The following is a 13252-nucleotide window of genomic DNA, read 5'->3' as shown; positions in this document are numbered from 1 at the left end:
CGAACATCCACATCTTACCATCGTCCACCATTGAAACATCCTTGACTAAAGAAGTCGTCGCCATCAACATCAATGAAACCAATTATTGTTTCTACGAGATTAAGGTTCATCATTACCACCTCCATTACTTTGCCACCTACTATCTATTTGTTCTTGCTCTACACTTTTTCAATTTCATTTTCTATTGTGATGTTTCTTTTGTTTATGTTAATGATGTTGGGTGGTGACAAGTGATATTGGAGACGAAAAAGGGAAATTAAGATAGAATTGGAAGATTCTTGCCAAATTCGAGTACTGGAGTAAAATCGAGGGTGAATGATAAAGATAATGATGAAGGAGTACCTTTTTAATTGTGTTATGTTTATGTGTTGTGAGTATTGGAAATGCAAATGATGAATGGAATATGATAGATGAAAGCAAGCTCCTGGATGTAGTGATAGTGAAGTTGTAGTGGTCTCATTGGTATTGTGTCTCCCTAGTGAAATGGGTTAATGAGTCTTCACCTTTATATGCTACTCCACTTTCTCATTTCTGTCAAATACAGGACTTAGACTCACACTTGGATTCCTAACACTATGATGACTAGAGGGTGAAGTAGTGATGAAATTATATGGTGTTAGAAGAGATGAAAAACCGAAAGGATGAAAATTAGAGAAAGAATGGAGATGTAGGTGATTATGTAAATGAAGATGGAAAATTAAAAAAAAAACATTGTTGTTTGATAAAACTTTTATTTCATTTTAAAAAATTAATAATTGATATGTGACAAACCCATGTGAAGGTACGTGTAAAAGCCATTTGTCACAGGTCAAAATTTAATGTCGTGTGAGAGACTATATCCATTACTTTCTAAAGTTAGGGAACCAAACATAATCAAAATTTCGAGTAAAAACAAATTCAAATTTTAGGTTATAGTCAAGAAAAAAAACATATAACCCTTTTTAAATAACACTTCTTTCCTCTCTTACACATTACAACTTAGACATTAAAAAACAATTTATGAAGGTAGGCCATGATTCATGGTCAACCTGTCTAACATAGGACGATCATGTTCACATTTTCTACTTCACTTACTAATTCGTTTTGAACTAGTTTGTCTAATCTCCAAATTGACAAGTCAAATGTGGGACAGAATGGACTAAACCCACAAATATTTTTTAATTAAAATTAAAAAAAAATAATTTAATAAATTAACTTTTCAGTATTATATTCTTTTAAAAATATAAATATGTAATAGTATTACACCTCAAATTAATAACACTTATAAATTAAATTTTAATTATTAATTATAATAAAATAATTTGTAAATTTAATAATTATTTTAATTTATTCAATTAAAAACCCTTAATTAATCAATTAAACATTTAAAAAATATTTATATGATTAAATTTTTAATATTTATTTATATCGAATCAAATGCTTCTGTTTGGCCAACCATAATAAACTTTGAAAAAATTTCTACTTATTTTCACAAAAATATTTTTTTTTTAGAATTTCAAGTAAGAAATATATCCGCAATAAAGGACAATTTAGTCACCTTTCATTTTTTTTTGCAGTTTGTGTAAAAAAAGAGTCACAATTTTTCTCAAAGCTTAATTTAATCTATTTTATATTTTATTTAACTAAATCATTTCTTGACAATACAAAATATTAGTTCTAGAGTTTAATTTCACCAAAATTAAAAATTGAATTAAAACTTACAATTTCTTTTAGATGTAAAGACTAACATAATAAGGAAATAGAAAAATCAGGATGGCATATCAGGAATTAAAGGAAGAGTAAAATTGTAATTTTATTTTGTACACATTTTTACAAAAAACAAAAAAAAATTGTTTTGTAATAATAGAAAACAGTTTTTGATCCAGATAGCCCTACTTTAGCACTCAGGATTTCCTTGGCATCAATGATGCAACAGCCACACATTAAAGGCAATCCACAAAGTTAAGGAGGAATGAGCCATTTTATCATTCAATCGAGGAACAAAAACTATGTGGTTCTTCTTTCAATCGTACATTCATGTGGTCCAACACATGATATGCCAATTTGGATTAAAATAGATTATGCAGATTTACAGCCAAGAGGAAAGGGGGGAAAACTGCAGAATGAATTTACGAAGAACCAATCAAAAAAAAGAAAAGAAGCAAAAAGATAAAAAGGAAAGAAGAAAGGAATCTAATTTACCTGCTTGAGTTGCAAAAGTAAAAGCCTTAGAGAGAAGTTTTTCTTTTAGTACTTATTTCCATAAAGAACATTATGTTTACCAACCCATCTCTAAATTAACCACACTTTTTCATACTTTATTTAACACATTATAATTAAAAATATTGTTTAAATTATGAATGACCAATTGCATGATTACCCCCTTTTTTTTAAAACATTTTATCTTGTAATCTTGCACAGTTACAAAAAGTCAAAAATAAAAACATATCAGCTTATCCAAAGCATAATTCTTGCAATTCTCAACATGAAAATCTCCTTTTTCTTTCTATTATAGTAGTGATTGATTGGCCCATATGAAATTTTCTAGATTGAAATTTTCCATTTCAATTTAAGCTCTTACAATAAGAGGAGAAGATGATTTCTTTGTACAAAAAATACATGGGATGGATGGATTATTTAGCCTCCTCTACTTCTAGAAGGTTGTCAGAAGATGTAGTTTTCTACGCTTCAAAACTCTGAAGAGAAGCTAGCCAGTGTTCCATGTAGTTTTTGCTTGCTGCAAATTCAAACAGTGTTCCAAAGACCAATTTAGAACAGTTCCATAGACCAATTTAGAACAGTTCCATAATCTCTTCATAAGGCAGATACATAAATATTATAATGCAGATGACAAGTGGTACTGTAAGAGTAATCAGTAATGGCAATGAATGTTTTTACTCCATTGAAAGCACTTCTATATTAATTCCAAGACAACTTTCCCTAGTTTTCATAAGTACAAAGAGCTCAATTGAAAGTGGTTAATAGTTATTTTAACACAAAAGTATGCAACTGTTACAAATTCAATCAATTTCATCTGTGTGTCCTATGATACTACAAGATGATTTAGGTATAAATGTACATTCAATCATAAAGATCTAAAAGCCAGGACCACTCTCCATAGACAAGAAAGGAACAGTTCCGAAATAAAAAGGAAAGCAGCTGTTGTGCTAACATGTCTTATTAGCACATCATATAGTATACTATACGCTATCTTTTTAATTCTATTTATTATTGAAGAAAAAATGCAGGGTAGGACATGAGAGAAAAATATCAAGTCATTTGACTGTGGTAAAAAGACAGTGGTCAATTGGCTGTGCCTTGTACAGTGTGGAGTTTATGACCTTAAATCAGATTGTGATGGTGAAGCTACTTCAGCAGTTTCATGAACGAGACTTTTTATCTCTCATGAACACAACCAAGTAAAAGTGATTTACCACCGGAACAAAAATTTATATCTAACACTTTACATTCAAAATAAGAATTTGATAAAAAAAAAAAAAACATGACAGAAGCATAAGGAAACCTCCTGGAATAGGTTAGATACAACCAAAGAAAATTACCTCATACATCTAGGCTACTTTGCAGATCCGACATTAAACCGTTAGAATATAAAAGAGGAACAAAAACCAGCATAGGATAGAACAAGAAACCCCGACAATATCCACACACCAAGAAAAATGCAAAAAGTATAATAAATAAATAAATAAAAACAAAGGCCGCGCAGATCAATGCATTTGAAGATAATTCTAAGAAAAAGGCAAAACTACCTGGTCTATATCATGTAGTATGTATTAGCCTATTTGGACTTAGAGAGTTTGAAGCCCCAATTACCATTGCACTCATAATTACTAAACAGTGCATAGTATTTGATAATGACTGACACATTTCTTCATTAGCATCAGAATCCTCAACAAGGCCAAACCACATAGAAAACTGCTGATTACAAAATAATATAAAAGCTTAAAAACACCTGAACAAGAACAAGGATCATTTGACTTTAAAGAACCAACACAGACAAAAAAAGGTTAATCAAGTAAGTAAAAGTTAAACAGTGCTAGGAGTTGAGAGAGAACAAAATAACTCAATGAAAACAAAATCAACATATCAAGAGCACGTCCCGAATCTCACCAGGAGAAAATTCATTTGGAAGGTTCTTGATGGCACTCAAAAGCTCCTTGCTTGAACTCTCCACCTCCTTTCTATAGCATGGAACCAGCACAGCAAAACTATTATCCATATCGTCATCACTCTCAAGAAATTCAGAGCCATGAGGCTCCAACCATCCAATGGACCAATCTGAGTCATCAGATTCAGAGTCTGACCAACAACCATCACCATCAGATGACACCAGCACAACATCGTACTCTCTATCAAGTCTCCTCTCTTCCCTGCTCTGCCATTTCCTTTTACCCTTCCTGTGAGAAGGAGCTATCTTTGTTCCCTTCACAGAAGGAAACTTCACAGTCTCTCTCTCCTTAAAACCCCATTCAGAAGATGACTTCAGCTGAGAGCCACTGGAAACTGGCTCTTTCTCTTTGCCACCCCACAACCACCATGACAAACGAGTTAAAGAGACAGCCATACTTCCAATTCCCGTGGTAAGTCAAACCTAAAGGGTCACAATGAGTGAAGCTCTTTTGGTGACCAAAGATTTGTGAAAGAATGAGACCAAAAAATTTGAGAAACCGAAGGGCCAGTGGTTCCTGCCTGTTGCAGTGACCAGACTATATTAGGATATGATCCATTCATCAACAAAAGGAAATCAATTGGAAAATGGGGAAGGCCACAAGAATAAATTCAACCCAATAAACCTATTAATATCAATAACAAACAATAAAAAGCCAAAACTTTGTTATTAAAAAACACAAGCACCGAGATACATTAGTACTAAATTCACCAAGGTTTTCTTAAATATCAAACCCAATTTAGAAAGTTGAAGAACTTGACATAGAATTACTGGCCCATTTCCAATAATGAACTGTTAGCAAAACTTATTCCAGACGTTTTACACTCTCATAAAAGCATAAAATAATATTTAAAATAACTATCCAAATCGCAAAGGAATAATTTTTCTTGTTTCTTATTTATCCAAAAATATCAACACAAAAATCAAGCACAATGACACAGTCATACTCGGTCCACCCACCGCAAAAATGGAAAAAGAACACGAAACCCAGAGAATATTTTGAGTAAAGACCTTTGCTTTAGGTCAAAATCGAGAATTCCCCCAAACTCAATTCACCAAAGAATCACCGGAAAATCAAATACTCCTCGCCGGAAAAACAGAACCTTTCAAACTGCTATGCTACCGGAAAGAAAAACATGGGAGATCGGACCAAGAGTTTTCTCCGGCGAGAGAAAAAAACCGCCAACACAATGCATATGCTCAGTGTGAATCAACTCGAAACCCTAACTCGCAAATTATCCCTCTCTCTCTCTCTCTCCCTTATCTCACTATCTGACTTCCCCCTTCTGCTTCTGTTGCTGGGTACGCTGGGATGCAAACCCAATCGCTCAAAGCCTCGTCTTCATCTGAATTTATAGAGCTATTTTTTCACCTTTTCAATCTTTTCTCATCAACGGTCAAGATTGCACCGGTTATTCTGATTTACGGCCCGATAGAGGATCTTTCTCCTCTTACTCTGATTCTCACTCATTATAATAATCATTCCTGGCCTATAGATTAAGGTAGTTAACAATTTAGCGTGAATATATGTTTTTTAAACAGAAAATATTTGACGTTGATTCAGTGATAGGAGAGATAACAACCGTCCAAAGTAGCTGACGTGGATGACCATTACCCAATCATGGTATGCATGTGCAGTCCAACTTGTGGACATGTGTCAATAATGTCACCCAACATAAGTAATATAAGATTATAATTTATAAGGAATAACTTATGATAAAGTTAAATTTATAATTTTTTTCTTTTAACATTATTTTAATACCGATATCTTTTCTTCTTGTTTTTTAATATATGATACATATATATATATATATATATATATATATATATATGTTTACACAGCATGAACATACTTTTAGAAATAAATTTTGTCTATAGGATATATAGTTGCCTACAAATAAAATCTTATTTCGTTGTTTATATTTTGAAAAATACTTAAAAATAACAAATATAACAAATCTATGAAAGGTATAATTTTTTTATTTGAGCAAATTTATGAGTGAATTATTTAAATATATGTTCCATTGCATTTTTGTATTTAATTTGACTTGGGATCTAGGTTATGGAAGATAAATTGCTTGTAGTCTAAGTTATAACTCGGCTTGATTAAATACGGCCAATTTAATATATATTTTTAAAATAAAAGATGGAATATAAACAAGACATATAAATTAATATAGTGAAAAAAAATAAAAAAATTTCATCTCATCATTTTAAGTATAAATCAAACATGAAACTAGCTGAAATATGCTTTTATTAAATCGAACATGATTGCAAAAAATTAATTTTGGTGTATACACACAAAAGTATTATTTTAAATATACATGTAAATTAAATATTCTTTTGAATTGGTTGTTTTTACAAACGAAATTATCTATACCTATAAGGAGATTTTATTTTTATTTTTTTTCAATTTTTTTCTCTTTTTTTATCCTTCAACTTACCGTTTTGTTTAACTTTAATTGATTTTTTAAATTTAATTATTTTTAAAATTTAACTATTTTTTCTAAATTAAATAAATAAAAATCATCTACAAAATAAACAACAATTATTTATAATTAAATTGTAAAAATTATTTATATTTAATTATATAATTATAATTTCACTTTTGTTGTTATGATAAAAAGTAAATACACATATCTTTTCACTTGTGTTTATAACACAAATTCATCTAAAAGTTTCATGCCAAAGTCTTTACGAATTGTATGTAATACCATGTGGGATGAGTAAAGTTATTCTTTATAATGTACTATTTTTAAAAATAGTTTTAAAAGTTACTTAGGATTTGTTCAAAGAATGAAAGATAAAGTTTAGCGTTTCAATCATACACCTTTCTACCAACTTTAAATAAATTGATTTATCTTACCGGACTATTGCAGAATTGGACTTTAACATCGCTCCGTAAACGTCGGATCACAAAATAATCAACGTAAATTATTGATCAGTGGCATTTTTATAAATAGGTTTAATACCTCTTTTGGTCCCTAGAAAGGGGGCCAATGTTCAATGTGGTCCCACCTTTTTTTAGAAGTTCAATGTGATCCCATCTTTTGTAAAAAGTGTGCAATCAAGTCCTTTTTGGAAACGGCGTTAAGTTTTTAACGGAGCAGCTGACAGGATGGACTGAAGTTAGTTACGTGGCTTTGTGTGGGTAATACGTGGCAGTGAGAGGGTGATACGTGGCTTTGTGAGAGGGTAAATCAGAAATTAGGGTTTGAGTTGCAGAGAAATTGGGAATTTAGGATTTCTTCTGAAGGTTGTTCGTCGTGTTACTCTTAGACTCAAACGAAGGACGACTTCTTGTTAGGTCTTCAAATGGAATTTCATTACGGTTCTTAGCATTGACGGTGGTGGTATTCGAGGAATCATTCCCGGTGTTCTTCTTGCCTACCTTGAGGCTCAACTTCAGGTTAGCAAATTGCAGTGTTTTAAATTTTAAGTTAGATTCTAAGGCTTCTGAATGTCTGTCTATGCATACATATATAGGAGTTAGACGGTGAGAATGCAAGGATTGCAGATTACTTTGACGTGATTGCTGGGACAAGTACAGGGGGTCTCGTTGCTGCCATGTTAACAGCTCCTAATCCAATGGCCAACAAACGCCCTTTATTTGCTGCCAAAGAAATTGTTCCTTTTTTCCTCCAAAAGTCTCCACAAATTTTCCCTCGAAAGGACGGCTTCTTGATTTTAGGAAGTTTCCAAATGGTTATGTAACTGCAGTTCAGTTCTATATTTGCACAGTTCTGTAACTGAAGACCACAACCATGGACCACCGAGAAGATCCTTTATCCCAACTTTTCAAACACGACGAACACCCTTAAGAAGAAACACGACGATAAATCCCAAATTCCCAATTTCTCTGCAACTCAAACCCTAATTTCTGATTTACCCTCTCAAAGCCACGTATCACCCTCTCACTGCCACGTATTACCCACACAATGCCACGTAACTAACTTCAGTCCACCCTGTCAGCTGCTCCGTTAAAAACTTAACGCCGTTTCGAAAAAGGACTTGATTGCACACTTTTTACAAAAGATGGGATCACATTGAACTTCTAAAAAAAGGTGGGACCACATTGAACATTGGCCCCCTTTCTAGGGACCAAAAGAGGTATTAAACCTTATAAATAAGTAGGCATATAAATGTCTGTTAGGAGGATCCCGACGTCTATATATTATAGACGTCGGGGCCCCTTCTATTAGACGTCTATATGTCTGACAGGTAGGTGAAAAATCATTTTTTTTCCGTCTTAGAGACGTCTGATCCCGCCACCCCAACGTCTATATTCGATTATAGACGTTGGTGTCCCTCCTAACGGACGTGTATATGTCTGACAGGTGGATGAAAAGTTATTCTTTTCTGCCGAACAGACGTCGGATCCCGCTATCCGACGTCTAAATGGCCTGACAGGGTAGGTGAAAAGTTGTTTTGGACGTCATATTAGTGAGGGCCCCGACGTCTAGGCCACAATAGATGCCGGTTCACCTAGGGAGCCGATGTCTAGTTTGCTGTTAAATCAGACATCAAACCCGCAGTTACGAGCACTTCATCGTCTTCCTTCTCGCCTTTTCTCTCCGCGGCATTGCTTTTCCAGGTGCGTTTTTGTCTCTTTTGAACCGTTTAAACGTACTTTTATTCCAATTATATTAGTCTTTGGTTGATTATCTTTCATTTGAATCGATTAAAATGAGTTTTTGTTGTGTTTTGGTGTAGTTTTTCTCGTGTCTTTGGGTAGCGTAGTACCACATTCTTCCTTTGCTACTTTCCTCGTAAGAAAAACTTGCGTCTTTTGGATGCCTTATAGCGTTTCAACCCAAAACCAAACTTCGGTCATTTCCTAGTTCTATTGTCACCGTTCGTTTTCATTGGCGATTTTAATGGAACTAGGCAAGGACCCAGATTCGGTTTTCGGTTGAAATGCCATAAGAGATCCAAAAGACGCAACCTTTTTTATGACGAAACTAGCAAAAGAAGAAGGTGCTACTACGCTACCCAAAGACACGAGCTACAGTAGATGTCGGTTAATGCAATGTCCGACGTCTATAGAGCCCTTTAGACGTCAGATCATGCAGTAACCGACGTCTATAAAGACGTCGGACCTGTTGAGTCCGACGTTTGATTAACGTCATCCACAAAGACGTCGGTTCTGGAGCTGACGTTAAAAAACCAAAATAACAGACATTAAATGCCCTTTCTGCGAGATCAAGTTTTCAAATACATCATAATATATTTATTACATTATAATGATATTATCTTTCTAAATATGGTTCAACATGAAAATGTGGATGTAGTTAAACTTAAAAAACATCTGTGTTAATTATCTTTTTCTGCAATTACTTATGTTAAGGTTGAACCGATGTTAAGTTAGGTTATCTATAGGAAATTTAAAATTTATTAGAAATAATGATGAATTTAGGAAGCTAATTATAGTATAATCAATTTCTTTATGCTACAGATTACATAAGATTTACACCTAAAATCTCGTACTATTTTGTGTAAGTTTTAATTTATGCTTTCGTGCTTCCAATTATTACTTATTCACTTTTATTCTTTTAAAATTTATCTATTTCAATAAAATCAAGAAAAAAATTATACTATTTTAGACTATAAGTGGAGATAAGAGTCTAGTCAAGTTGGAAAAAAGAGTAAATGAAGGCTTAGCCCGAATAGACAAATACATGTCTCAAAACATTCTAAACAATATTCATAATATAAAAAATTCAAGTGTCTTTTATTAGGAAATTAATATTTTCTATATAACAATAAAATTGTATTAAATTAGCAAATTTAAAACTCATAAATCCATTACTTGTTCTAATTATAATTGAGTGAGCTAAATAATAACTTAATCTAATTTGAAGAAAAATAAGCGGAATTAAAATATATATTTACAAATTGAATGAAATTAATAGCATATCTATTTTAAGATTAGAATTACATGGTATTATGGTAATTAAGCAAATATTGGGAATATCCTTACTGAAGATTATAAGATAATTAAGATTATCTAAATGTGAATGTTCACTTTTAAACTCAAAATGAAAATATAAAAGTTAACATATCATTACAACAAAACAAACAAATAAAAGAGTTAACACATTAATTTAAGTCAAGTTAAATAAAGTTAACACAAATCAACTTAAGAAAAATCCATAAAACTAAACTAAAAAAAGTAAAAAAAACTCTCATTCTAAACATGTTTATTCTCTCACACATGTGTACATTTTTTATAAGGTTTAATGACTCATCAATATATCCTACAAAAATAGTATTTGAAATTGATAACATTTACATGCTTTAAATTTTGTTTTGAATGGTAATATTTATTATTAAAGTGATCAATATTTTATAGAAAGTTAGTAAAACAATATACTATAACAAGCCGTGAAGATAAATGAGAAACCAAATCATGTTTATCTTCTCCAAAATAACTTCTATATCAAGTGGGAAAATAGGATTCTCCTTCACCATTTTAACTTCTATTGCAAATTTAACTATTTTTACACAGATTAAAAATAATAATTAATTATATTTAATATTTTATTTTCATATAAGAAAAAAAATTTAAAATAACAGTATTGAATAAAATTTAGAAAAAATAAATTTATTTATATTTTAAGTTCAGTATGTATGATTCATTATATATATATATATATATATATATATAATTGAGTTAGGGAACAACCATAGATCAAATTTAGTAATCTTAATAAATAGTCGTAACCACTATTTTTGAATGTGATTAAACTATTTTAGTGATTGAATTAATTAGGAAAGTTCATAAGTTTAATTAACACGACATTTAGTTATCGAAATAAATGTTCCATTAAATGAAAAACGAGATTAGTAATCAATATAAACTCTGATAATGATTTAAGAAGTTGCATTAAAGAAATGGTTTTAAGGTGAAAGAGCGCACGTAACAGCTTAGTTATTGATCTACAAGTTTCTACGAAATTGATTGAAAGTGAATCATCATTTTTCCTACGAACAAACTGAAAGGTGGGTGCCCATGGAGTAATCGATACTCAAAGAATATAGAATATAGAATATGGGAATTAAGTAATCGAAAAAAGTTTGCATAGAAAAAAGAATGACAAGTATTGACGTAGCAAGAAAGAAAGAAAGAAAGAAAAAAGTGTGTATTTTCTCGTTGGATTTTCTTAGAAGGAGCTCCTCCAATTGACTTTTGTTCCATGTTCTCTTCTTGTAAAAGATTTTAAATTGTTAAGGTTTGTCTAACATTAAAATAATTGAGTTGCAAGAATTGATGTTTATACTAATTAGGGTAGTTTTATGTATGAAGCAAAGTTTACACAATATAAAAATACATAAGGGTTGTTCTTGATCACGAATTTATATATTGTTACACATTAATTTTAATTCTTTGTCATCGATGGCTAACGATCCAATCGTGTATGTTAAATATGCTATATATACACATGCACTGTTCTTACTTACGTATGTAATTTGTATTATAATAATTTCTACCAACATTTTATTTTTTACACTGTTTTTATGACTTTATTTAGTGGAAAGTGGTGTGTTTCAAACTATTTTCACCAAACATGTAATACAAATCTGTCGTCATAAACTTTTAATGATGCTTCTTCTTTAAGGTGTTGTGGAGATAAATTTTGGCCAGACCTGTTGTGCTGAACATCGTAGAAAAAACGATATCATAACTTTTGGAAGGGGAGAATAAATTGAGTTGACAACTTTATTTTTATCTATGAACTTTTTCCCTTCTTTAATGAAACTAATTATAAATGTAAACTCAATACAATTATTATAAAAAAATTAATCCTATCATTCATATCAATTTTTATAATTAGAAAATAGTATAAAAATGGTTTTTATTATCAATTATTTATAATTATGTCCTTTTTTTTTACTAGCTTAGGAAATTTTTCTTTATCTACAATTTTAATAGTGAAATGTGGTTATTAATTAAACTACTTGTTTAAATAGATACTATATTAGTTAAATATGGAAATAGGTGGATGTATTTAGTTTTCGCTTGTTCCTTGTCTCACATTTATATTGGTGTTGTATGTAGGGCTAAGGGTATTGAAACACTTTTTATATCTACTTGGTCTTATCTTTTGCTTGCTCATATCTCTTAAGTATAATTTTCTTTATCGCTTAATTCATTTTGTTATGTCGATTATCTCTTAAAGGCATTATGACTCTCAATAAGATAATAATGATCAAAGTAATCAACTTGTCTTCATCTTAGAGGCTTTTGAGTAGTGAGGCTAAGGGGTATGAAAATGATGTATCTTCATCGAGTTCAGCTTTGAGCTTCAATCAATAAAGGTTGTTGGCTTTGGGAAGTGAGTGATCGTCGGGCTTCAGTACAGGAGACAACAAATTTGTTTCGTAGTTGGGCGGTGCGACAAATTTTTCCAAGGGAGGTACTTTACGGTGCAATGTGGAGGTGGATATTAATGCTACTGGGGGAATGGTAGAGCTAAATTTGTTGCCCATTCTTAGATACGATTGGGTATATGCTCAAGTTTTGTAGTATGCAAAGAATTATCGTATAAAGGATTCTTTTCACTATTTGGCCAAGCGCGTCAAATTAATTGAGAAAGGGATTGTCAACACCCTTTTAACCTTTGATGTTTGTCATGGGAACAATTGTGTGTGCCACAGTCGCGAAACATCTATAAGGAACTTCTTCTCTTTCTACACTTGCATGTTTTATTTGTTGAACATACGCTCCCTTTCAACGTTTTTACCATGGGATGCTACAAGAATTGAAAGTTGTCACTACATAACTTCGCCATAATAGGTCGCGACTCTCCAGATGCTTCTTAAGGTGATCTGTCAATGTTTGTCTTTGACTTCATTGCCTATTGTTTTCCTTCATTATTACTAAACTCACCCAGGGAAGAAGTTTGGTTGGCTATCCTCGAGAACTTGTATAATCTCCTTACTCTATATGCTTCTTCATTCAAAGCCTTCAAGCAGGGTTTCTTCAAAGTTCTAATAAATGATTTAGGGTGCGAGCATATTTTTTTATGGCGAGTGTCTACGATTTCCCTTGTACTAGACTTGAAAGGCTTCCAAAATAACTTTTTG

At 31.7% G+C, this 13252-nt stretch overlaps 1 protein-coding gene across 4 annotated transcripts; it reads right to left on the bottom strand.

Annotated features, from left to right (window-relative positions):
• Window positions 1–2412: 2412 nt before the first annotated feature.
• Window positions 2413–5585, bottom strand: LOC124819472 (uncharacterized). Of its 4 annotated transcripts, none has more exons than XR_007027256.2 (3): window positions 4108–5585; window positions 3747–3912; window positions 2413–2716 (listed from the first exon to the last, which is right to left on the bottom strand). XR_007027256.2 is itself a non-coding variant. In XM_047290995.2 (3 exons), exons 2-3 carry the CDS (start codon window positions 4559–4561, stop codon window positions 2661–2663), a joined length of 510 nt encoding a protein of 169 aa, XP_047146951.1. In that variant the 5' UTR covers window positions 4562–4686; window positions 5126–5570; the 3' UTR covers window positions 2413–2660. The 4 variants fall into 4 exon arrangements, 3 of the variants coding, with proteins under 3 accessions (XP_047146951.1, XP_047146950.1, XP_087961767.1); XM_047290995.2 differs by lacking the exon at window positions 3747–3912 and having other exon boundaries at window positions 4108–4686; window positions 5126–5570; XM_047290994.2 differs by lacking the exon at window positions 3747–3912 and having other exon boundaries at window positions 4108–4686; window positions 5177–5569.
• Window positions 5586–13252: the final 7667 nt, after the last annotated feature.

The sequence above is a fragment of the Vigna umbellata genome, chromosome 2 (genome assembly GCF_029865625.1).
Source record: "Vigna umbellata cultivar VRB3 chromosome 2, Vumbellata_1.0, whole genome shotgun sequence".
Lineage (NCBI taxonomy): Eukaryota > Viridiplantae > Streptophyta > Magnoliopsida > Fabales > Fabaceae > Vigna > Vigna umbellata.
This window is presented reverse-complemented; position numbering and strand designations above follow the sequence as displayed.